The 21,984-nt window shown below is 44.9% G+C and overlaps 4 protein-coding genes across 4 annotated transcripts; 1 reads left to right on the forward strand and 3 right to left on the reverse strand.

Annotated features, from left to right (window-relative positions):
• The first annotated feature begins 353 nt into the window (after nucleotides 1-353).
• vma21 (vacuolar ATPase assembly factor VMA21) lies at nucleotides 354-2,456 on the forward strand. Its single transcript, XM_053879582.1, has 3 exons — nucleotides 354-556; nucleotides 696-805; nucleotides 1,855-2,456. The coding sequence occupies exons 1-3, from the start codon at nucleotides 495-497 to the stop codon at nucleotides 1,992-1,994; spliced, it is 312 nt and encodes a 103-aa protein (XP_053735557.1). The 5' UTR covers nucleotides 354-494; the 3' UTR covers nucleotides 1,995-2,456.
• A 2,131-nt stretch (nucleotides 2,457-4,587) lies between these two features.
• Nucleotides 4,588-8,808, reverse strand: LOC128767127 (gap junction alpha-3 protein-like). The gene is made up of 2 exons (XM_053878881.1): nucleotides 8,574-8,808; nucleotides 4,588-6,706 (listed from the first exon to the last, which is right to left on the reverse strand). The coding sequence occupies exon 2, from the start codon at nucleotides 6,686-6,688 to the stop codon at nucleotides 5,627-5,629; it is 1,062 nt and encodes a 353-aa protein (XP_053734856.1). The 5' UTR covers nucleotides 6,689-6,706; nucleotides 8,574-8,808; the 3' UTR covers nucleotides 4,588-5,626.
• A 1,120-nt stretch (nucleotides 8,809-9,928) lies between these two features.
• On the reverse strand, nucleotides 9,929-16,453 carry LOC128767055 (uncharacterized). The gene is made up of 11 exons (XM_053878754.1): nucleotides 16,191-16,453; nucleotides 15,941-16,122; nucleotides 15,630-15,759; nucleotides 14,669-15,569; nucleotides 13,984-14,117; nucleotides 13,727-13,887; nucleotides 13,492-13,646; nucleotides 13,250-13,335; nucleotides 13,093-13,177; nucleotides 11,612-11,703; nucleotides 9,929-10,965 (listed from the first exon to the last, which is right to left on the reverse strand). The coding sequence occupies exons 2-11, from the start codon at nucleotides 16,085-16,087 to the stop codon at nucleotides 10,217-10,219; spliced, it is 2,640 nt and encodes an 879-aa protein (XP_053734729.1). The 5' UTR covers nucleotides 16,088-16,122; nucleotides 16,191-16,453; the 3' UTR covers nucleotides 9,929-10,216.
• A 1,954-nt stretch (nucleotides 16,454-18,407) lies between these two features.
• On the reverse strand, nucleotides 18,408-20,457 carry LOC128767056 (transforming growth factor beta activator LRRC32-like). Its single transcript, XM_053878755.1, has 2 exons — nucleotides 20,374-20,457; nucleotides 18,408-20,289 (listed from the first exon to the last, which is right to left on the reverse strand). The coding sequence occupies exons 1-2, from the start codon at nucleotides 20,455-20,457 to the stop codon at nucleotides 18,445-18,447; spliced, it is 1,929 nt and encodes a 642-aa protein (XP_053734730.1). The 3' UTR covers nucleotides 18,408-18,444.
• Between the last annotated feature and the right edge of the window lie 1,527 nt (nucleotides 20,458-21,984).

Genomic DNA, 21,984 nt, shown 5'->3' on the forward strand with positions numbered 1-21,984 from the left:
ATGGCCTCTACAAGATGGATTGAAATAAACATTCATTCATTAAGTAAAATCGGGTCTCGCATGTGTTATTGTTCGATCTCCAACACTGTTTTTTTCACAGAGTCATCAGATCAGACGTGTTTCCAAGAGGCAGTTCTGCAAAAACAATGAGCTTAAACACAACAATGATGTCCTGTTCAGACAAGCACCTACGGTGATGGATGGGGTTTCAGTAATAATAAAAAATAAATATGTATTCTTTCTTTTGACGGTGAAATATAGCGATTAGAATCTGATTATTTCAGTGTTTTTTATAAGCGATCTAAACAGAACGATGACGTCACGAAAACGCGATTTTCCTCTGGTCTCACGAGATCGACGTATTCGTCATGTGACAGTCTTGTGGCACAAGCCGGAAGAGAGGATTTCATTGTGGCAGTACACTTGCTGAATGTTTCTTTTCTCGAAAATACGGGTCCATTTTTAGCGTTGTTTCGACTTGTGTGTGGAGCATCATGGACGTGTCGAGCAGAGCGTCGTTAGACGCCGCCGCCGAGCCTCCCGTGCACTACAGAGGGTGAGACGGCTGCTCACATTAGCATGTTAGCTGTAAACACAGGGCAGGAATCGTCTTAGATGACCTGGGCTTCGGTCACTGCAGTGGAGCGTTAACGTGTCGAGGTCTCGCTGATGGTTGTGGAACTTGTTCCCTGCAGGAATGAAGGCTCGCTGGTGTCAGCTCTCAAGACGCTGCTGTTCTTCACGGTGCTGATGGTGACGCTTCCCATCACCCTGTACTTCGCTTCGAAGGCCTACATCTTCGAAGGTGAGCGCTTATTCACGTGATCCTTATGGTCCCCCTCGCCGCCTGTGTTTACATAGGGTTTGCTCTAAAAGTCATGGCTGCTTGTGCGTGAAGCGACCTTTCCTGACGTGTAAAAGTTCAGATCTGTCCAAGGCAAGACGTATATTTGAACCTTAACCCCATTGTTCAAAACGCATCTTACTAATTTACCCAGCAAAATATACAAGCCCCTTCAATAATGTTTTTTTCCCCTCATGCTTGCATAGTTGGTGAAACTTATTCAGTTCATTTGCTTCCATATGTCCCATCTTTCAAGGTCCATAGGACAGCTGCATTACAACCTGGAAAACACCTTAAATATGCATTTTGCTGCATGGTTCTTGGCTGAACATGTATTTTCCTTTACCTCGATTGGATTGTGTTTGGAGGAAGGAACTAGTTACTGACCTGACTTCCTTCAGTGATGGTTTTTAAACCCACCACCATAATTCATGTTTGGAAGCCGCCGGCGCCTGCGCCCCTTGCTGCCGTGGCACACTTGTGTCAGAGCTGCTCAGCACAGCACGGGCGCTCAGTGGGACTCCACTTCCCAAAACTTGAAATTTTCTCTTGTGCTGGAGCAGCAGTGACACTGGAGTTTCTCCGCTGCAAATGAGGGGTGCCTGCTGATGTTCTCGCATATTAAGTGACTGATGGAACTCCTCATTAAGCAGCGGAGCTAATTTGACAAAGGAACAAAGCTGCGTGCATCATGAATGTATGTATGAAGCATCGCAGCATAAAGTTTGTTCATTATACTAAATATATATATTACTATCTTCAGCTTGTGAAACATGTGAGGTACTTCCACCTGGTTTGCAGAGCTTGAGCTGAATGTGTGGAAAATATAATTTATAATTTGGTTATTTTGATGAGTGTGGCCCTAAAAAGGGAAGTGCTAAACAATCTTTGTGGCCTTTATTCCATACCGTCACCAACGCTATTAAAAACGTGGGCTTGCAGTAGATGAGTTCTTGTTGCAGTAATGGTACTCGCCACAGTCCAGTAACCCTCTCTCCCCCCTCTCACAGGGTCCATGAACATGTCCAGCTCAGACAGCTACTTCTACGCCGCCATCGTTGCTGTGCTGGCGGTGCATGTGGTTCTGGCCCTGTTTGTTTATGTGGCCTGGAATGAAGGCGCACCTAAAGGCAAGGGCAAACACGACTAGGCCACGTCACCGGAGATGGAGGAACCCAGGCAAGGACCCAAACCTCCCTCCTTCCCCACCCACCCGGTCGCCTCCAGCACTGAGCGAGGTTCTAGACATGAAAGAGTCATTCTACTGTCTGTTCCCTGGCAGTGATGGGCAGATGCTGCTGTGTGCCTCAGCAGCCCCAGCAGACTGACCTTTTGACCGGTCAAAAAACAAGAAAAAAAACTAGTCTTTCAGACTGAGAACTGCCAGTTTAAGAGGCTCTGTCGTCCTCTTCTGCTTAACAGCTACCCAGAAGCGCTCACAGTCCGGGTTTAAGCGTCTCTCGCGGCTCCATAGTGGCTGCTCTTTTTCATGTAACATCGTGACACCAACAGTTCCTCCAAGAAAAGCGTCTGTCTTCTGCTATCATGTCTTGATGTTTGTTGAGTGTGTGTGTTGCAGGCTTCTTTGTAAATAAAATCGGAGTCAAACCCTTCATTGTCTTTTATTTCCGAAATCATATTTTGGACATGTTGCAACACAAGCTGGAACCAAAACAGGATCCTGAGACGGAACCTTTGGTGAAGGTGCTGGTGTTGTGTGTTACTTCAGTCAGAGTTTGTTTCCCGCCTTAACTCTTGAGGGAAAGAAAACCACTTCATGTTGACACTATTAGACTTGATGTCATGTCAGGTATAAAGACTTCATAATAAAACACTATTTTGACCGTAGATAAGGGGAATCACATACAGCTGAGTTTGTATCCCACACTATTAATGGTGATTCTTGTCTCCGGATCGATCGGTTGATCTGGTCTTTTAGAATAAAAACACTCTTCAGATCACTATATGAAAGGTTGTTTTTGTAAATGAAATGGAGCAAAAAAGGGGATTTTTTTTCTCCAATAAATGAGGTATCTATGTCATGAATTGATGTATCTGGAGAGAATAGTGTGCTGCGTGTCTGTCTCCACACTCGGCTGGTTGCGCCCAGTCTACGTGAAAACGTAGGGAGATACTCGCGTTCGTGGGAAATATCTGCCTTTCACGGCCCACTGAATCATATAACTAATATATATATATATATATATATATATATATATATATATATATATATATATATATATATATATATAATAGCTGTATTAGAACTATGGAGACACTAGAGTTCATGCTTTTTTTCCCCAGGGTATTATAATAAAATAATATAAAATACTCAAACTACGTTGAGAAACTTAGAGGTGCAATACGTCGTAGCTGTCACATGGTGGCAGCAGAGAGCCAGTCGTCAGCTCAGAAGCGTCATCTGAGCATCAGCATTCACATCAGCAGCCGATATTTCTCTTCACTTTCTCCTTTCAGCGGCGGCGGCAACGGAGCCTCACGCACACTGCGTTTGCGCGGTCCGGATGATGGAATGTTCCGTGCGCTTTCGGGCTTCATGAGGTCGGTGTCGGTGACGTGCCGACAGGCCTGTGAGCAGTCGGACTGACTCCAGTCACTGAACATCAGAAGCACCGTTTTCATGTTGGCTTTCGTTTCCAAAGTGGCTTGGACGGACGCGCAGCTGTTGCCCTGAACACTTCATCGATTACAGCAGACATGTTGACTCCTAATAACGGAAACAAAAGGACACTTTGCCCAAACAAAAGCATTGGTGAAGTATTGTAACCCAGGAAGTGCAGGATGGCGCACCAGTATTGCAGACAAGATCATGGCCAGTAGTAGTGACAAGGTCCAATGCAGTTCCTGTCAAGTCCAACACAAGGTCCACATGACACTTCTAAAGTGGATAAAACTCACTCTCTCTTTCCATAAGACACTGCAACAGTTTGAGCTTAACAAAAAAAGCAAGTAAACAATTTTGATCCCTGTAAAAAAATGTAAACATCCTACTGGGATCTACAACTATATAAAAAACAGAGTTTGTATTTCTTCAGCACTCATGAGGTCAGAGCAAAACTGCGAAGGAAGTTGTACTTCTTTTTCAAATAATTCATCACGATTGTAAAAATAAATCATTATTACTTTTATTCATTTCAATGTATTTTGTGTCTGTTTTCCTCCTTTCTCCTCGTAGTGGCTCTATTGAAATGTCAAATTCAAATGATTGATTCAACAATATTTCTTGGCCCTCAAATAATATATAGTGTTGCCAAAAATGTCAAATAGATCTTCCAATATACAGAGTATCTTTATATAAAATGAAATTATTTATAAGTAAACAGATTTAAACGTGTAACATCATGGCATAATGACATGTTTTCATATTTTAGAAACAAAATGAAAGCAATACTTTGTCCCACAACAGTCACTGTGCGCAATGAAGCCTGAGAGAAAATTGAGGCGTCCAACCCTGATCACTAGTCCGATCCCCGTTCACGCAGAGGCGCAGATGTATTCAGGATTAAAAAAGTCAGGCTTCTATCGAGGGGCCCTCTGACCTCTATTGTTGCTTCCTTGACTGCAGGAGAACCTTAACAGTGTGAAAGAAATGTAAGAGAGAAAAAAAATTGACCTTTTTATCATCAGTGGTGACAAGAGAAAAATACATTTTATTTAACTCAATCATTCAAAATGGAATCTTGGCCGTGATCAAACACAATCTTCAGCGGTGCAGTGTGAGCAGAACTGAACTCTGGACTCACTCTGTCAATCCCATTCTGAACGACAGACGTGCGGCCAGCCGAGACGTGCACTGTAAAGATTTGATTTCAAAGAGCTGGAAGCTCACGCGCCCATACATCACGTCCTCGTCCACATCTCGGACGCATGTGTGAGCTCCTCCGTGACGACGCCGACATTATTGTGTTTTAAGGTGATTTATGGCGTGAAATGCATCTTATATATGAATGTAGCCGAGTGAGTAATGCTGCTCTTATAAACACTTCCAAGATCTTTCTTCAATTCGGATTTGATTTCTCCGGCGGATGAAGTTTGAGGAAATGTGTTTCACCCAACACGAGGGAATCTGGGATGATTCTTCTCTTATTTGTTCATTCTGTGTGTTGGGCAATAAACTCAGTCAGATGAAGCTCTTGCCTCTACACACTCACTGAACAGAAGGAAATGACAAAGTGCCTCACGCAGAATTGACTTTGAAGGTCAGGACCACATGTATTTCTGGCTGTTGGAGGCCTCACAAATGAAAGTATGGGACTGTGTCTGAGGCCCGAGTCATGGCTTGGACAGCAGTTCCAGCTCCTGCCAGGGAGCTTCCACACACTTCCTGCTGCCACCGACATGAAGCTGCTCCTAAACACAAAATCTGTCAATCATTTAAGACATATTTATTTCCACTGTTGTCACCAAGTGCTTCACAAGAAATGAAAGAAATAAACAAGAACGAAGAATGTCATGTGGTTTCTACTGACGCTCTGGTTGGAGGGCCGAGGAGACACAGTGACCTCGGTAGGGGAGTGTCCTTGAAGGTGACCTTGACCCTTTCCCCCTCTACGTAAATGCTGACACGTCTCCAGTTACTGAATGTGTGGAAGCCTGGAGTCGGTCACCAGAGCCGCGCAGTGCGCTGAAGGCCGGCCTCGCTCTAGACAGAGCCACGTCCGTGAGGTGGGACGTGAATTCGGGCTGGAATGAGTCAAACCGTTTGGTTGAATGTGATCTGCAGGCAGCAAGTTAAGACTGCTGACAGAAGCAGAGGCCGGCTCAGACCTGCAGGTCGTCTATTCTGGTCTTGTTGTTGCTGTGTTTGGAGCTCCTGCTGGGCCGGGTCTGCGTGGGCGACCCGGGAGCTGATCCTGCTGCCGTCTTGCCTTTCAGGTCACATTCCTCCGGCTTGCTGCTGCGTTCCACCGCTAGGTTGTCCTTATTCTGCTTGTACGCCGCCTTGCTGTGGTACGGGTGGAAGGAGGAGTCGGCCACGTCCGACACGGGCGAGAGGTTGTAGCTCGGAACCGGAGGGTAGGCGGGCTGGACCTGCCCATGAAAGTAATCATCGTAACTGGGTGCAAAGGGCGCGGCACTCTCGCTGGGCTCCTGGGAGCTGTTTTCGGCTGTTTGCCGACTCCTCCTGAAGGTGATGCCCTGGCGGCATTTGGTGAAACCCAAGTGATAGATCTCGATGAGGTTGAGGAGCAGAGAAACGCTGGCCACCCCCAGCATGAAGATGATGAAGATGGTCTTCTCTGTCGGCCTGGAGATGTAGCAGTTGACCACGTTGGGACAAGGGGCTCGGCCGCACGTGTACATGGGCTTGAGCTCGAACCCGTACAGGAGGTACTGCGCCACAATGAAGCCCACTTCAAAGAGCGTCTTAAAAATCACATTGAAGACGTAGGTGCGCAGGAGCTCCCCCTGCAGGCGCACGTGACCCTTGTCGTCCCTCATCAGAGGCTTCCTGTGCTTAACCTCGGCCGGCTTGTGCAGCTGCCGGTCCTTCTCCTTCTCCTTCTGCTTCTCCTCCATCCGCACCAGGTGCAGGATGTGGCCCAGGTAGATGAGCGTGGGCGTGGACACGAAGATGATCTGCAGCACCCAGAAGCGGACGTGAGAGATGGGGAAGGTCTTGTCGTAGCAGACGTTCTCGCAACCGGGCTGCTTGGTGTCGCAGGTGAAGCCCGAGTGCTCGTCGCCCCACACCTTCTCCGTGGCCGCACTCAGCACTAGGATCCGGAAGATGAAGAGCACCGTCAGCCACACCTTGCCCACCACCGTGGAGTGTTCCTGGGCCTTCTCCAGGAGCTTTCCCAAAAGGTTCCAGTCCCCCATGGCTTTGTGTGATCAGATCTGTGTGGGGGCATGAAGAGGTTCAGTACGAGGGACAAGAAAACCCTTGCATCTTGCAGGTGGAAACAATGTTTCTTGACCCGACTCTCGAATCACCACCAGAGCCTCCTGCTCCTCTGTAGCCGACTGCCACCAGGAGCTCTGCTTTTCTTTCAGCGACACAGTGTCATCCGCGGAAATATTACGGTGGAATTTGCAAATGAAGGACAGAGTATTCCTCCACAGGTTTGAAAAAGCTGGAGAAATGGTGAAGGTCATGGAAAGAATAGAGCTGAGCAGCGGAGGTCAATACAGTTTCTATGAACTGGATAGCACAGCCTTGTTCAGGCGCACCAGTTAACTAGATGAACAATGCTAAAGCTGCACTTTCAGAGGAAGGAATGTCACACTAAAAGAGCTTTCAACTGTCAACCCACATCAATTTATGCTCTAATTTCTGCAAACCACTTGAGTCAATTGAAAAAAAGAATTTTATTTATTATAATTAATTATATTACAATATGACATTAACGTATTTAACATACAGAAAAAGTTATGAGTGAATAGCTCTGAAGATGAACTCATATTTTTCTCGTCCTCTCACTGTATCTGACACGATGAACTTCTATTAGGAAAATAAAAAGCTGATGTGCTGTCTGGGAGTTCAAAAATAAAATACATTAATTATTATAAAAAGATACTATTATGTTATATTTTGACTTCTTGACTTGGAATGATTTTTCGACTCTGCAGCTGCACGTTGTGTATACAGTGGGACTGAAATAATTAAATAATTATTTAAAAAAAAGTTACACCCACAAATCTCTTAATCATTCAATAATCCATAAAGTCGAATATAAATAGACATGTTAATGCTTTACATCTGATGTCTTGGTGAAATAAAAATAAAAATAACAGTATAAATAATAATAAATAACAATATAATAAGAAAAATATAGCAGACCTTGAAGACATTGACAAGTTATTGATATATTAATGTATATAAAACATCGAAAAACAGACATTGAATAGCTCTGAAGATTCACCCATATTTTCTTCGTCCTTAATGTATCTGACACGATGGACTTCCAGGAGGAAAATACAAAGCTTATGAATTGTCTGCGATATCATAAAAGAAAAAAAATTATCAGAGCTTTATCTTTCTGCTCCTTTTAAATCTCTGGAACAACACCACAGTTGAATGTTTGCGATAAAGAGGGAATCAAAGGAAGTTAAATAAATACATGAAAATAATTCAAACAAAAACATATAAAGTAGTAAGAGCCTCATAATTTCTGTCAAGAATTAAATAATAATAATAATAATAATCATAATAATAATGTTCACCGATCTGTAGATCCGTTTCATGATCGGGTCTTGGTCCTGTTTTGTCCAAGTCTTGACTGGATCTTGACCCTCCAAGTCTTTGTCACGAGAGGTTTGTCCGAGGTTAAGGACGAGCAGTCGGACAGCAGACGCTGACTTTCTCCACGATAGCTGGCGATCTTACCCGGTGGAGCAGATCCTCGGGAGCCTGCTGTGGACCTGTGCTGAGCAGGTAAAATGGCCTTTCCCACGTGGATGCTGACAGACTTATATTTACTTTAAGAGCATGTATATTTGGCATGTGTGGACAGGGGTTACAGGAACCTGATCCCCACACAGTGAAACAAAACACTGGGGAAATGAGGCGGATGCTAGCGCTGGAACTGATTGAGTAAGAGCAGCGCTGTCACGGCCACACACTGCTCTAAACATGTGACCATGCGACTCCACCACGGTGATCATAACTAAACCTTCATGAATAAACACAATCATACCCTTCATAAATGGAAATAAACAAGTCAATAAGAGATTTCCATCCTCAAAATGGCGACTCCAGGCTCACCGTGTCAGCTGGGACATCCCCTGAACTGCAGTTCAACAGGTCTTTGTGGGTCCATGAGGCCTGGCAGGCCTGAATCCGCGCCAGGTCTTCTTGGCTCCTATCAATGCCCTTGAATGGACAGGAGCTCCATATCCCATCTCCTCAGGGACAATTCCACACCGCTGAAGCCACTCGCACTCCTCAAAGTTCAGCCCAGAAAGTGGCGAGGCCCTGACGGCCTCCCGCTGACCGCAACACAGAGATCCTCCCGGACTCTCTGCCAACCATGTCCGGCCTGCCCTCCCGCCTCAGCCCTTCCCCCCGTGGTTAAATTTGGCACAGGCACACCGTCTAATGTAAACTATTAAAGCCCTTCTCCTGGCTCGCTACTGTGAGTGACGGGGCAGCTGGCCAATGGTGGTGACTACCGTTTGTCTGGACACAAGTGCTGGCAGGCTAAATATAGCAGGTGGGTCTCTCCTATCACAGGGGGCTTGATTTGAAGACGAGCAGTCATCTTCATCCACATTCTTGTGGGAGTAAGAGAGTGATGGAACCACAATCCAGCCTGGAAGTGCCGTCACATACGCCAACTTCCTTTTGTTACATGAAACGCTGCATCATTGTTGAGGAGCTTCCAGTGGCACAAGTACAACATAGAGACGCATGTTCACAAGAGAACTACTCGCAAAACAAGGAAAAAAAAAGATGTTGTTTCACATATTTGTTGGAGTCAAAATGGACCTTACTTTGAAAGGACCACGCACTAAAGCAGAACATGAAAAAAATGGATTGAAGCTCGTCCGGTTCAGGGTTTGTTTCGGGGGAGGGGCGCGATCCAAGCTACTAAGGTTATGAAGTGGGGACACCCTGGACAGGTCGCCAGTCCCAACACGAAGTCCTGAACAGTGGGCGGAAAAATGTTTTGGGAGAAAATATCAAATATTTTCCAGAAAAATCCTGAACAAAAGACAAACCTTCATGTCATCCAATGAATGTTTACTAGTCCTGTCATTGCCACACAGTAGAGGGGTCCGCCACTGTATACACAGATACTCAGAGGGAGGAAACCCGTCCATCAGACTGGTCTTTAGTGGGAATCCCTTGCTGCTTTGCTGTCATTGTTTCCTCCTGAATTCTTCAGCAAAATCACTTGAAAACTTGTTGCTTGTGACGTAAACTATGAAGTAACAGACATGAACTTGTGACTGTGGCATGTCCACTGTTTCTTCATGTCCCGCTCCGTGAACCCACCACTGTCCCGGCTCCTGAGTGGTGGGGTGACTGTGATACGGAGGAGTTCATGACAATGGAAGGGATAAAGGCTTTAAACGTATCTGTTTATTGTCGACTTTCTTTCCACTACATTCCAATCAAAGCATGAAACACACCAAAGTTTAGCCGTCGAATGAAATCACATGCTTGTGTCAACTGAATAAACGATGAATAGTCTGTATTTCTGTCCAAAATTGGACCAAATGCGGGAGAGAAACACATTTTTGAAAAGCACCGACTTCCCAATTCAGATTCCTCAGGACTCAATAGTGATAGACGGAGAGAAGGAGGGTGAAATCCCAGACAATGCTACAGGACATACACGTGACAATGTGAAGCAGATGCTGAGGAGGAGGAAGCCAAACCTGGGCCAGGACACAGGAGAGCTCTCAGCTGATGGATTTAGTCATGCCAGTCAGAGGGCCCATCCACGCCGGCTTGGCATCTGCCCTCGAGCCGTGGTAGCATCGGATGCAGGCCCGTCCGATCAGATAGGCCACCTCAGCAATATTGAGCAGCACGCAGACGCCAGACACCGCCAGCATGAAGACGGTGAATATAGTCTTCTCCGTCGGCCTGGAGACAAAGCAGTCCACGGTGTTGGGGCAAGGGTAGGAGTCGCACTTGACCAAACGCACCATCTTGAAGTCCGGATAGATCAAGTAGAAGATGTAGAGGAAGGCGACTTCCAGAGCTATTCTGAAGACGATGCTGATCATGTAGGTCCACCACAGAGCTCCAGTGATCTGGAACTTCTGGTTCTTGATGTATTCGATGTCCTTCTGGGTCCCGCGGCCAGTCCTCCTCAGAGTCTTCTTGTCGACGTGGCGGCGGTGGGCCACGTGCATTGCCACCAGCAAAGCCGGAGTGGAGACCAGGATGAGCTGCAGAGCCCAGAGCCGGATGTGGGAGATGGGGAAGAACTGGTCGTAGCAGACGCTGTTGCAGCCGGGCTGCTGGGTGTTGCAGACGAAGCTGGACTTCTCGTCGCCCCAAACGCTTTCGGCGGCCACCACCAGGACCAGGATTCGGAAGATGAAGATGACGGAGAGCCAGATGCGACCGATCCCGGTCGAGTGCCTGTTTACGCCGCTGATGACGGCATAAAAGGACCCCCAGTTCATTTTCGACTCCAGAGCTGGAGAGAGAGCCACAACAGTTGAGTTATCCAAGGGCCTTTCTTTGTTCAATTTTCCTTTTGAAAGAACTTCCAAAGCAATTATTTGTTTTTCTTTTCATGCAGTTGATTCAATGCACCTGTGGATTGCTGAGCGAGATGCAAGAACTTTCATGCTCCTCCAACAACACATTTTCTCTTTGTGAACCGCACCGCAAGTTAATGGTGGGTCACATCCAGGTCATGTCACTCAATGGAAAGTAAAAGATGAAGTTTGCTGTCAACTGCATGAAAAAAATCGTGTTTGTTTTTTGAGTTCCGCGTTGAAAACATTGACCACAGAAACATTTTTTTTTTGTAATTTCGAAGCGAAAAGGGAATGAACCAACAAAAGAACAGCAATATATAACGTATCCATCAGTGGAAAACCAAACTGTTAAACTATGGTGTTAGTTAATAAAGTCCATGACTTAAACAATAAAAAGCAAGTCAAAAGTTGGAGCTAAAAACTGGGCCACCTCAGTTTGCCTCATCCATCCAACCCTTCAATAACACTGCTGAATATTAATCAGGCTTCTGAGTAACACAACATGTCAGTCTGAATCATTTCATTCAAATAGAGTCAGAAAATGACTCCTCTCAAGGTACCGTGGTTGACTAACTCGACCATCTGGGTCCACAGTAAGTTCCAGCAAAGCTAAGAACAGCAGGTAACCTTGAGCTGTAGGACTCAAGTCATGACAGTGGTACGAGTGCTCTCTGGAGCAGAAGGTCAAACACAGTCAAGAGAAATGAAAATACATCATGTTCTCAGAGGTGATTTACCAGGCTCATCCAGCTGTAAAGCAGCAGGCAGCACCAATCCCAGAGAAGACCATGCTGAAAGTTGGCCCCAGCATCAGGCTGTGTAGGAGCAGCTGAGCAAAACTGCCAAGTGGCTGGCTGGAGGTATAAAAGCAGGGGCGATATCCTGCCACCGCGCTTCGTCATGAGACGCAGACGGTAAGAAGCCAATTGCCAAACATTTTCCGATACACGTGACGCCGTCTCTGTATTAATACGGAACACCCGGAGCGATCAGCACTTTCGCACACGGTCCTCCTGATGACAGGTGGCGTCAGAGAACACACTTCTACTGTGCCTCTCACTGTAAAGAAGGGAGTTAACGTTGTGCTGGAGAGGTCTTCACACTCTCTCTTTAGGTCACGACAGGACTGATATGTTGAATCAAAATGAGGGGAAAGACAGCAGGTGGTCACACTGGTGTTAGTAGAGTCAGGAGAAAGTGGTCTGTGCTTTACCTTCAGCTGGGATGGTACACAAAGCTGTGTACAGATAGGAATGAAATAGTTAAAATATTGTGTCTCTTAACACGGCAAATAGCAGGATCAGGAGCTCGGCACGTTTGACAAATGCTAATCATTCCTCCGCCACTAGCCGCTGCCCTGCACCGGAGCAGTCATATGGCCCTGCAGAAACCATTTGCATACAAAGGCCTCCTTTCTGGAGAAGCAAAAAGAGCCTTTCAAATCAAACGCCTCCATTGCCACCCACCGGCTGCAGAAACAGGAATCTGTGTGGACACAAAAGGCTTCAGCCACATTATGTATTGTCCTGTGCAGGACGGACAGAAGAAGGACGCCATTGACTGAGAGTCATTGAGGTTTTTGAGACGTTGACTCACCAGCATCGCAGTCTGTGTATAGGTAAACAAAAGTCATTGAAATATTAATGCATCCATGTTTGTGGTTGCTTCTGTTATCTGAAAATGCATCCACAAATATACACAGCTTAAGAAGTGAGCTGGGCAACCAAAACACACTTTTAAGTCCTTTTAATGAAAACAAACTTATGTAAAGTAATGTCTGTGGACAAAAACAAGGCTTTAAAGGACGACTGGTCCTCAAACTAAGCACAGCACCAAAAGGCAAAAGTTCAGTTCACACATCAGGCCTAAGAGACAGATGTAGCACCATCTAGTGGTCACTCCTGTTATCGACGGAAAAAAACAAGTCCATATTCATCAGATCAATATAGAATCAACGAATCTTTTTTTCTGACTTTGACTCCAACTTCAATACACAGCATGTAGTGTAAGGGCTAAAAAGTGTCGATGGCATTCAACGTTTTCTGTAAAACTTGAGTCACAGTTTCTGGACTTTTCGTTGAATGTAACGAGATATGAGACACTTCTCCCATTCGGATTGTCGCCTTTCCTCCTCCAGATGGGGACCTGGAAGAGAGAGAGGAAAAAAAAAAAGAAAAATGATTCAGATTCTAAAGGAATTAAACAGAAACGGCTCACCTTTTTTAACATGTCTTTCATTCTTCAGCAGGATGTGAGTGGCGTGTCCATTCTGGGCCAGTCGTAACGACAGTGAGGGTCCTCTCCTGCAAAGCCACTTAGGTTTAGTGTCACGTAATGCCTTCTTATTTAGCTGATCAGGGAGGGGGCATGCGCAAAAAATAAAAATAAAACACTAATTTTTGTCCCAGTTGAAATGAAACATTTCTGAAGAAATAGATGGGATACTTCAAATGTTATACCTCATGGCACCTAAATTTCCTTTTTCCAAGAAAAGCTCCACAGTAACACCAGAGTTCTTCGAGTAAAATCTGGCAAAGAATATTCTGCTGCGGGTGATTTCTCTGAACCAGTCCACTGCTTCTTCAGACCAGTCAGTCCCATTTACAGGAGCCACCTGCGGAGGAGGGGGGAACACATTCCAAGAGACCAACGGGTGATGAACGCACAAAGCAGAACTCATTCCAAACTACTCACATTGGCCAGTGACACTTGGAGTGCCTGAAGTGGCAGAGTGGCCACATCTGAGGTCAGGGCCTGGACGTCCCACAGTGGCAGACAGGAAGTATCACCATAATCCAGCCTCCTCACTTCAACTATCACTGCACTCTCATCCAGACGCCCCTTCCCTCTGCCACCTACACTCAGAATGGAAGTTGAAAGGAAAACTGCGACCAGCTAGAGGCTTAAATCTAATAATTCACAGGAAGGAAAAGAAAAAAACAAACACACACCTTGAGTGACTCCACAAATCTTTGTCACCTGAGCCCGGCACCATTGTTCTTGTTCAGGGAACCAACACATCACCTTGGTTCCAATGTCAGGTGTGCAGTTCTGCTCCGCGTAGGAGCTGCTGGGCTTGAAGGAGCTGAGGCACACAGAAACATGACTTGGTCTTGAAGTCACAAGCACGATCAACAGTCACTTCAAAACACTTGATGGGATTGTAGCCCAAGGATATTTTGGTCAAATTTCCAAAGGAAACCACCAGGATGGGCACTGCAACATGATGCTGATGATGTTTTCATTCAGATCACCATCTGACGTGGATCTACCTGATCAACCAGAGGAATGATGTAAGCAGGAAGCTGCCCAGTTACCCAACTGCAGTCATGAGACAAGCATCTTTCCGGTTTCATCCAAACATCTGTTCACTGACGCAGGCTGCATTTAACATTGGCCAGTTATGCATTCTTAAAGAGGCATCATTTACATGTAGATCTGACACAAGGTTGAGCTTGACTGGAAATATCATCCTGCCCAACCACAACCTCATTGACGGGGATTGTCTTCCTGCATCACCAAGCTTCTTGGTCTGACATGTCCACTCCTGTATAATGTGTCTGACCCATCAGAGTCTGCTGCCCTGATGTTGCTTTGCCAACTCCTCCACATTAGAAAGTACTCGTCCAGACTTACCTGGTGATGAGCGACTGATCTTTGGTTGCAAAGTCCACGTTCTGGATGTAGAAGTGTCCAGGATTCACAAGGTGGGAAACTACAACCTCGGTCTCTTCAAAGTTCCTGATCACAAAGTCAGGTATGGTGACCTCAGATGAGAAGGGGCAGGTGTGTGGAAGGTCATCGCTACGTTCACTTTTACAGTCGGACAAGCCGCTTTGTCTCGCGTCTGTACTGACGTCCATGACATCCCACAGCTCTGTGGCTGTTGCGATCACACAGGAGTAGGTCAGGACGCCAGTGGACTCAGCTCCCTTGACTCTGAAAACAGGGCCTTGGGTTTCCATGAAAGAGGGTTCTGGTTCCACAGCGTCTGCGTTCCGACCACATTTGGGCTGATGCCGCTCCACAACAGTGAGGGGAGCTGCTGTCTTAGCATAGTTTTTGAAGAAGCGCAAGAGCTGACCAGAAGTCTGTATTTGGTGTTGCACCTCCACAGCATCTGCACTCCTCCAGCTGCCCAGGTGATGCGCTTCCAAAGGTTCAGCATCTTTAACCTGTGGGTCCCCATCAGGGGATGTGTCCGGCACCAAGTCCAAACTCACGTCAGAACTCCGACTCTTCAGAGAAACCTGAACGAGGTCTGGCTGCGACTTCTTCTCTGCAGCGCTGCGTTCCTTCTCTTCAGGTTTGGATTGTGAAGTGGCCGCAGACACAGTGCATCTGGAAACAACTCCTCGGTTCTGCAAGTCAGTGGACTGGATGTAAAAGACACGTTTCACGGGTGGAAGGGAAACCGTCGTGCCAAGAAGCAGATTGGCCTTTGAGATGGACTTTTTAAATGAGGGCGAAACAGTGAGGCACATTTGACTGAGGTCCATTTTCAGTGAGTTATAAGGCTCGAGACACATGCCGCTACCTGTTAAGAGAAACAGTTCAAATCTATCACAACATCAAACACATTGAATGTATCACTTACCAACAGTGGATTTGGGTAAAAGAGCAGAGAGTTTTTGAATGAATTCATGTTTCATATCCAAAGCTTTTTCTATGTCACTGAACATGTTGGGGAAGAGAGAGGAGTTGAAGTCCCTGACATCTTCTGACGCCTGAAGAACAAAACGTTCACATCAGTAGTTAGAGAAGAAGAAGTAATACAATTATTACGGATAGCAGGGATATTTACGATTCTAAACATGCATTCAGTCCAAGATTCAATACACTGCAACATGCATCGTGTATATATATATATATATATTTACAAACGAAATGCATGTGGAGGAAGGTTACCTTTGCAGTGAAGTCACGAAGTTCTCTCTCCAAAGTAATTCTGGCATTTTCAAGCTGCATCAGTTTAAAAGTCAGGAGGAGTTTCTGGGTGATGTTGCGGCTTTTTAACCAGGCGAGCTCCTGCTGCTGCTGCTGCTGAGGCGTCATGGCGGTCCCGGTCCAACAAAGTTATCCGTCGGAACCTTGAGTTTCAGCGCACATTTCAGTTCCTTCGCTCCGAAATACGACGATTAAAACCCGAAAGTCCAACCTATTTGTGTAGAGCGGTGAAGTCCGCACTGGGACTGCGGTCGAAATGTCGAACCGGGATGCGTCTTATCGGCGACTGCGGCCTCAGGTGCAGCTCATCAGGGACGCCGTTCACTTCGCTTCACTTACGTGGATGAGAAGGAGCGTTCCACTAAATATATATGTAATATCGAAGAGCGCAAAAGTTATCTATATATAATTAAAATAACATCAACATTTAGATAAAATTATCGTTATTGAAAAAGGTAGGTTTCAAAACAGAGAACGTGAAGTTACGTCTCGTCGCTTTGCATTGTGGGACATCGGCGCCATTGTTGGGCTAGTGTAAACAGACAGCTCGAACGGGGTAACATGAAGTACTGGACTAGCAAACCTAGCCTTTTAATCTGCATGCAACAGCTCAGTGCAACCATGGAAGATAAATTCGAATTTCTGTTTGTACTACGGGGCCTGGGTAATGCACTTACTACCCCAAAGTTTGTATGTATTATGATGCATTTTATTTGACCAAAATGATCAGATTTCTTTTCATTTAAAAATACAGTGCTTATCCTTTAAGTCAATGAATCAAAAAATATTAGAGAAGAGGGTTTACAGTTGCACAAAAAAACCCCAAACAAACAAGTCACCAGTTGCATTCCACTGGTGTTACACACAATACTGTCCACATGTTATTTGACAACTTGAACTTGTCAAGCTGCTACTTGATCTGGAACACAGCAGATGTGGGTGTGGAAACGACACACGCTTCCTGGAGATATGTTGCTCATGAGCTGGACTGATTAGCCCTGCGGATGTGTTTGACAAGTCAGTCATTGTTTGGGCAAACTGAATTGTGCCTTGGCATACAGAGTGAGGAGGGTGAGGATGGTGAGGCGGAGAAGTTGGACGCCGTTTCCAACAAGCCCGGTTGCAGGCTTTGCTCAGAGGTTATTGATTTAATACAAGGTGTGAAGACACCTCATTTTGTTGTCATAGAAATGTCAATGATCCTGCCATTGGCTTTCACGTTGAGTTGAAAACTAAACAAATTCACTTCCTCTTGTGAGTGTTCTTCACAGGTTGTGACTTCACGCGACTCAAAAGCAGGTCACTCCAAAAAAGAGTTTGCTTGTGACTTTGTGTGGTTGAACATCCGCTGGAATCTTCCGCTCGACCTCCTTAAGAACAATGCAGACTGGGTCTTTTTGTTTCAACGTCCTGTCAGGTCCTGTTTCCCAAAATCCCTGTATGCACAGATGATGATGGGACCCCCAGGTATCATGTTCCTCCGGGTGAAATGCAACTGCATTGCAAATTTTCCAACTTTCAGTCAGCTCACAAAACCATTATTTCTCCAGCTTCAGAAACACATACCACAAAAACTGTTAGTTCTGGAAGGCCATCACTTGAACCTTGGCTGACGCTGAAGTTTATGGGCCACTTCATCAATCAGCTGGTGAGTTGGCTGGCAGCAAGATTCCTCCATCTGCCCAGACATATTTATATAAAATAACACTCTTATTTTTAACCTTGCAGGAATCCCACTGTCAACCCAGCTCCACGTCCGCTGGAGCTGATCTTCCAACACGAGCCGTGGTAACTGAGCCTATGTGGTAAGTAAAAAAAAAAAAAAGAATCCTTAAAAAACAGACCTGCCATTGCCACCGTTTTTGAAACCTGTTTAACTCATTCATGCCCCAATTTTGTGACGATAAGCCAGATTACATTGTGAGTAGAAAGTGTTGGAAGGTGTTGCTGCGTACAAATACTCCTACAATAGATATAGGGTGACAGTTCTGCTTCTCCCATCCACCATGTTGACTTCCCGCACACGTGTGGCCTCCACTCAAGAAAGTGCGTTTTGAATGTGGGGAGAAGTTACTTCTGGAAACCAGCGAACAGTCGAGTGCGTGTTGCAACAAGCATCATGCTTGGTGGGAACATAACGCAATGTGTTGCTCTCCATTGGGCCACGTGCTATGTAATGGAGCCACTGTCCGAACAAACATTCCCTGCTGACAGTCCTCTCGACCATTAGTAAGACACAACTACAATATACCCAAAAGAACGGGGCTACGTCTCACCGACACAATTCACTTACCAGGCTTGCGTGTGGAAGAAGAGAACAAAGATGTGATGTTGACAGAGGAAAACCAAGCAAAGGTTTCAGCTTTATAAATATTAGTGTTGGAAAATTTGAGGTATCTGACAACACGAAGGAACATTTGTTATAACGTCTACTTTATTGATCCAGAACAACAGTGATTATGTAGTCATACTACAAATGATTTTCTTGTACCACATATTTTTCGAGTGAGTATGGTCAAACCCGTTACTAAAGTAATGACAAATAGAACGATCACAAACATTTGTCCAAAGTCAGTGCCCTGTACTTCTGTGTGAAGCTCACAGTCAGTTGAGGCTCCGTCCAAATACTCTGAAAGGCGGATCCCGGTTGGAAAGCATTTCGTGTCGTCAATATCAGGGATGTTTATATTTGAGTTGTTCATTTCATGAAGCCATTTGCTGTCGCAACAGTTCAAGTTGTTGCCACTTAGGTGCAAAAGGCTGAGGTTGACAGATAAAACACGGAATAAGGTGTGGTTTAAAGACCTGAAGTGGTTGTTGCTGATGTCAAGTTCCCTCAGGCGAGAGCAAATTAGATTGGAGGGCAAGACATTCAGGCTGTTGTTGGACAGGTCCAGGTAAGTCAGCGCTGGCATACAAGGAAAAGGCAATCTTGAATTGTTCAAGTTGAGCTCCCGGAGGGTCAGTGATTGAAGGGAGTTTTGGACTCCTTCAAAGGCACCGTTCTCCACCCGCAGGTTGGGGTTCCTTGCTAGATCCAGAGACAGCAAAGAAGTATTCCAGAATGATTTGGCTTGAAGAACCTTTATGCCGTTTCCTTGGAGACTCAGTCGAGCAAGACTCTTCAGCCTCCACAAAGCAACACACCGGTTGTCCATTTGAAAATGTTGTGTTGCTGCACATGGTGTTACAGAGTTTTCCTTCAGGTTTAGAGTCTCTAACTTTGACAGTTTTTCAAGAAAAATGGGGGAGATGGATGTCAGGCTGTTGCTCTGGAGGTCTAGATGTTTTAAGGATGGATAATCGATGTGGTGATGGCCTCCGCTGTAGTTCCTAACATCCCACGTGATGCTTTGCAAACAGTTAAAACTGAAGTTCACTGTCTGCAAGGACTTGGGAAGACTGAGGGTCTCCAGAGGAAATGATGTAAAGTAATTGTAGCTGAGGTCTATGTGGATCAGTGGCATCATTCTATAGATTGAATGCAAAATATTTTTCCTAACCACCACATCCCCCTTTCTGACAACCTCGTGATGAAGAGAATTTGCATCGGATACCATTGAGGCTTCCGATCTAAGGGCGCCGATCATGTTCCGCTGTAAGTAAAGGTATCGCAGTCTGTTTATTTGAGGTAGTATCGGGAAATAAAGGAGTTTGTTGTAACTGAGATCAAGAACTTCAAGTCTATACATGCGGTTGTCCTCATGGGTGAGAAAGAATTCCAAAGAATTTCGGCTCAAGTTGAGGTATTTTAATTTGTGCAATTTAAAGTCGCAGATATGAGCGAGGTTATTCCGGGCCAGGCTCAGATGTTCTAGTTGACTCAGAGGTTCGAATGTCCCCAGATCGATGACTGATATCAGATTTCCATCAATCGCAATGTCCCTCAGCTGTGGGCTCTCCCTGAACAAGTCATGGGTGAGTCTTGTCAAAACATTCCCAGTCATCCTCAGCTGGACGAGCTCGTGTTTGTTGCGGAGGAACTTTTTCATCACGTCATTGCTCAAACCATTCAGTGATAGGTCCAAGCTCCTCAATCGCCTGACAGATGCGAGGGCTTTGCTGTTGCTGCCAAGGTTGTTGTTGAGCGCATTTCGGGACAAATTCAGCTCTTCAAGCTGCGCCAGGTTTTGGAAGGCTCTCTCTGTGATGAGTTCCAGCTGGTTGCAGCTCAAGTCCAGCTGCTTCAAGAATGGCAAACCAAGTGTGTGCAACTGTCTGATGAAGTTACTGGACAGGTCCAATCTTCGGAGCCTTGCATCTAAATCCAGAGGGACAGCAGACAGGTTCTGCCTGTTCCAAGATTGCTGCTTCAAATAATTGATGTAAAGAAAGCGTGGAATTAAAAATGACCTGAAAAGACTGAAGAATTGTCAAAATGTAATTCAACTTACCATCAAGTCTCCACCTGCTTGTCCAGATGTGTGATGCACATGGCTGAGGGAGCAAAGTAGAAGGAGATTTGGGAGCATGGCCATTTCCTCTCTGCTTCTGTTGAGCCACAGAGCTCACACTCTCATGCTCACCCTCTTAAAGCCAGGCTTCATGAAAAAAAAGGAAGCGGGCTGTGGGCACCAGATAGGAACTGAGGAAATCTAAAAGTAGACAACTTGACCTCTCACCATGTTTTCAGGAGCAATTACTATTTTATCATGGGTTAGAACTATACCTTAGAGTTAACCCACATTTTGGTTAGTAAATAATATATATTACAGATAATAACACAATTTGGTCATTTTTCTCTCTTCTAGATGACATTTTGTGGGTTAGCAATGAGCAGCTGCCAAGTTTTAGGCTTTTACAGCAGGTTCCACTGAATTGGATAACATATCCAGAGGGACAGAAATTCTTCCATTACGTGGCATTGTCGGAAACTTTTTAAAAATAGCACCCAGGGAACAAATACAGCGACAGTGTGGAGGTTGATGAAAGGAGACGGGGTTGCACGTGTCAGTGGGATACAGCGTGGGGAGGTGAATAGTAGCAACAGGACAGGGATACACTCCAAACTGATATTTAGAAATGGTGCTTTTTTTCCAATTTTCCTGAAGCAAGTTTCAGATAGAGACGGTGTATCAGTGTAATTCAGGCAGTATCCTTCGCAGATTCTGGGATAGTCTTCATTGCTTTGTGGTGTCTTCAGACAAACGATGAATCAAAATTACTTTATCAACCCGTGAAAAATAAAACAAATCCACTGTTTTCAGCAAGGTAACTTGGTTTTTTTTTAACTGTGATGTGCTTGTTGCTTTTTGATCACGAGGTAGATAAATTCTAAAACTGGAAAAGTCAAAACACAATCCCTCATTGATTGATTCATGCATTTTTCTGTGGACGACATTTGTGGTTTTAAACTCTGGTGTTAAAAGCATATTATCTAGTGGTGGGACTTAAACGATTTAATTATGATTGATTAATTACAACATTATTATGATTAATTTATTACAACAAAAAGAAATACATTTATTTTAATTAAATTTAATGTAACAGTTTGCTCTCCAGACAACAGGGAACCTTTGTCAGTGCAGGAGTTCCTGGTCCACTGATCACACTGATGCACAAGACACGTGGCAGCTAGGATGATAACAACAACAACAAACATGGAGGAATCCCTGAACTTTTGCTTTTGTTCAGGGATGTTTTTCACTACACAATGGCCAGGGTTTCCACTACTCTGAATGTACTTGAAATTCATATCAAATTGAAATTCTTATACAAATATTTAAGACATGAAAAGAGCTTTAGTTTAACAAAGGTGATATAAAAACTTGTTTTTCGTGATCGTGATTTTTGTGCTAGTGTCAAACTGATGCAAAATAAACAATATTTTGTTGTTTAAATGTATGTATGGGTCCATCATTTGATTCAGTAATATACCAAATTAATTGAAATTGAAAAATGTGGCAAATTATATATGATTAATTGAGATGAATTAATCACAAATTCTCCCACCCCTAATATTTTCACATACATTTTAGAAGTACCTGGTGGTCTGTGATCACCTC

The sequence above is a fragment of the Synchiropus splendidus genome, chromosome 11 (genome assembly GCF_027744825.2).
Source record: "Synchiropus splendidus isolate RoL2022-P1 chromosome 11, RoL_Sspl_1.0, whole genome shotgun sequence".
In the NCBI taxonomy this organism is placed as follows: domain Eukaryota; kingdom Metazoa; phylum Chordata; class Actinopteri; order Syngnathiformes; family Callionymidae; genus Synchiropus; species Synchiropus splendidus.

Bases quoted from the DNA above. Each gene is read 5' to 3' on its own strand.
- vma21 (XM_053879582.1), top strand. From the start codon at position 495: ATGGACGTGTCGAGCAGAGCGTCGTTAGACGCCGCCGCCGAGCCTCCC. The intron at 557-695 runs GTGAGACGGCTG...TGTTCCCTGCAG, and splicing joins CCTCCCGTGCACTACAGAGG to GAATGAAGGCTCGCTGGTGT. The intron at 806-1,854 runs GTGAGCGCTTAT...CCCCTCTCACAG, and splicing joins GAAGGCCTACATCTTCGAAG to GGTCCATGAACATGTCCAGC.
- LOC128767127 (XM_053878881.1), bottom strand. From the start codon at position 6,688: ATGGGGGACTGGAACCTTTTGGGAAAGCTCCTGGAGAAGGCCCAGGAA.
- LOC128767055 (XM_053878754.1), bottom strand. From the start codon at position 16,087: ATGACGCCTCAGCAGCAGCAGCAGCAGGAGCTCGCCTGGTTAAAAAGC. The intron at 15,570-15,629 runs GTAAGTGATACA...TTCTCTTAACAG, and splicing joins TTTACCCAAATCCACTGTTG to GTAGCGGCATGTGTCTCGAG. The intron at 14,118-14,668 runs GTAAGTCTGGAC...TGTGTGCCTCAG, and splicing joins GATCAGTCGCTCATCACCAG to CTCCTTCAAGCCCAGCAGCT.
- LOC128767056 (XM_053878755.1), bottom strand. From the start codon at position 20,457: ATGGCCATGCTCCCAAATCTCCTTCTACTTTGCTCCCTCAGCCATGTG. The intron at 20,290-20,373 runs GTAAGTTGAATT...AATTATTTGAAG, and splicing joins AAGCAGGTGGAGACTTGATG to CAGCAATCTTGGAACAGGCA.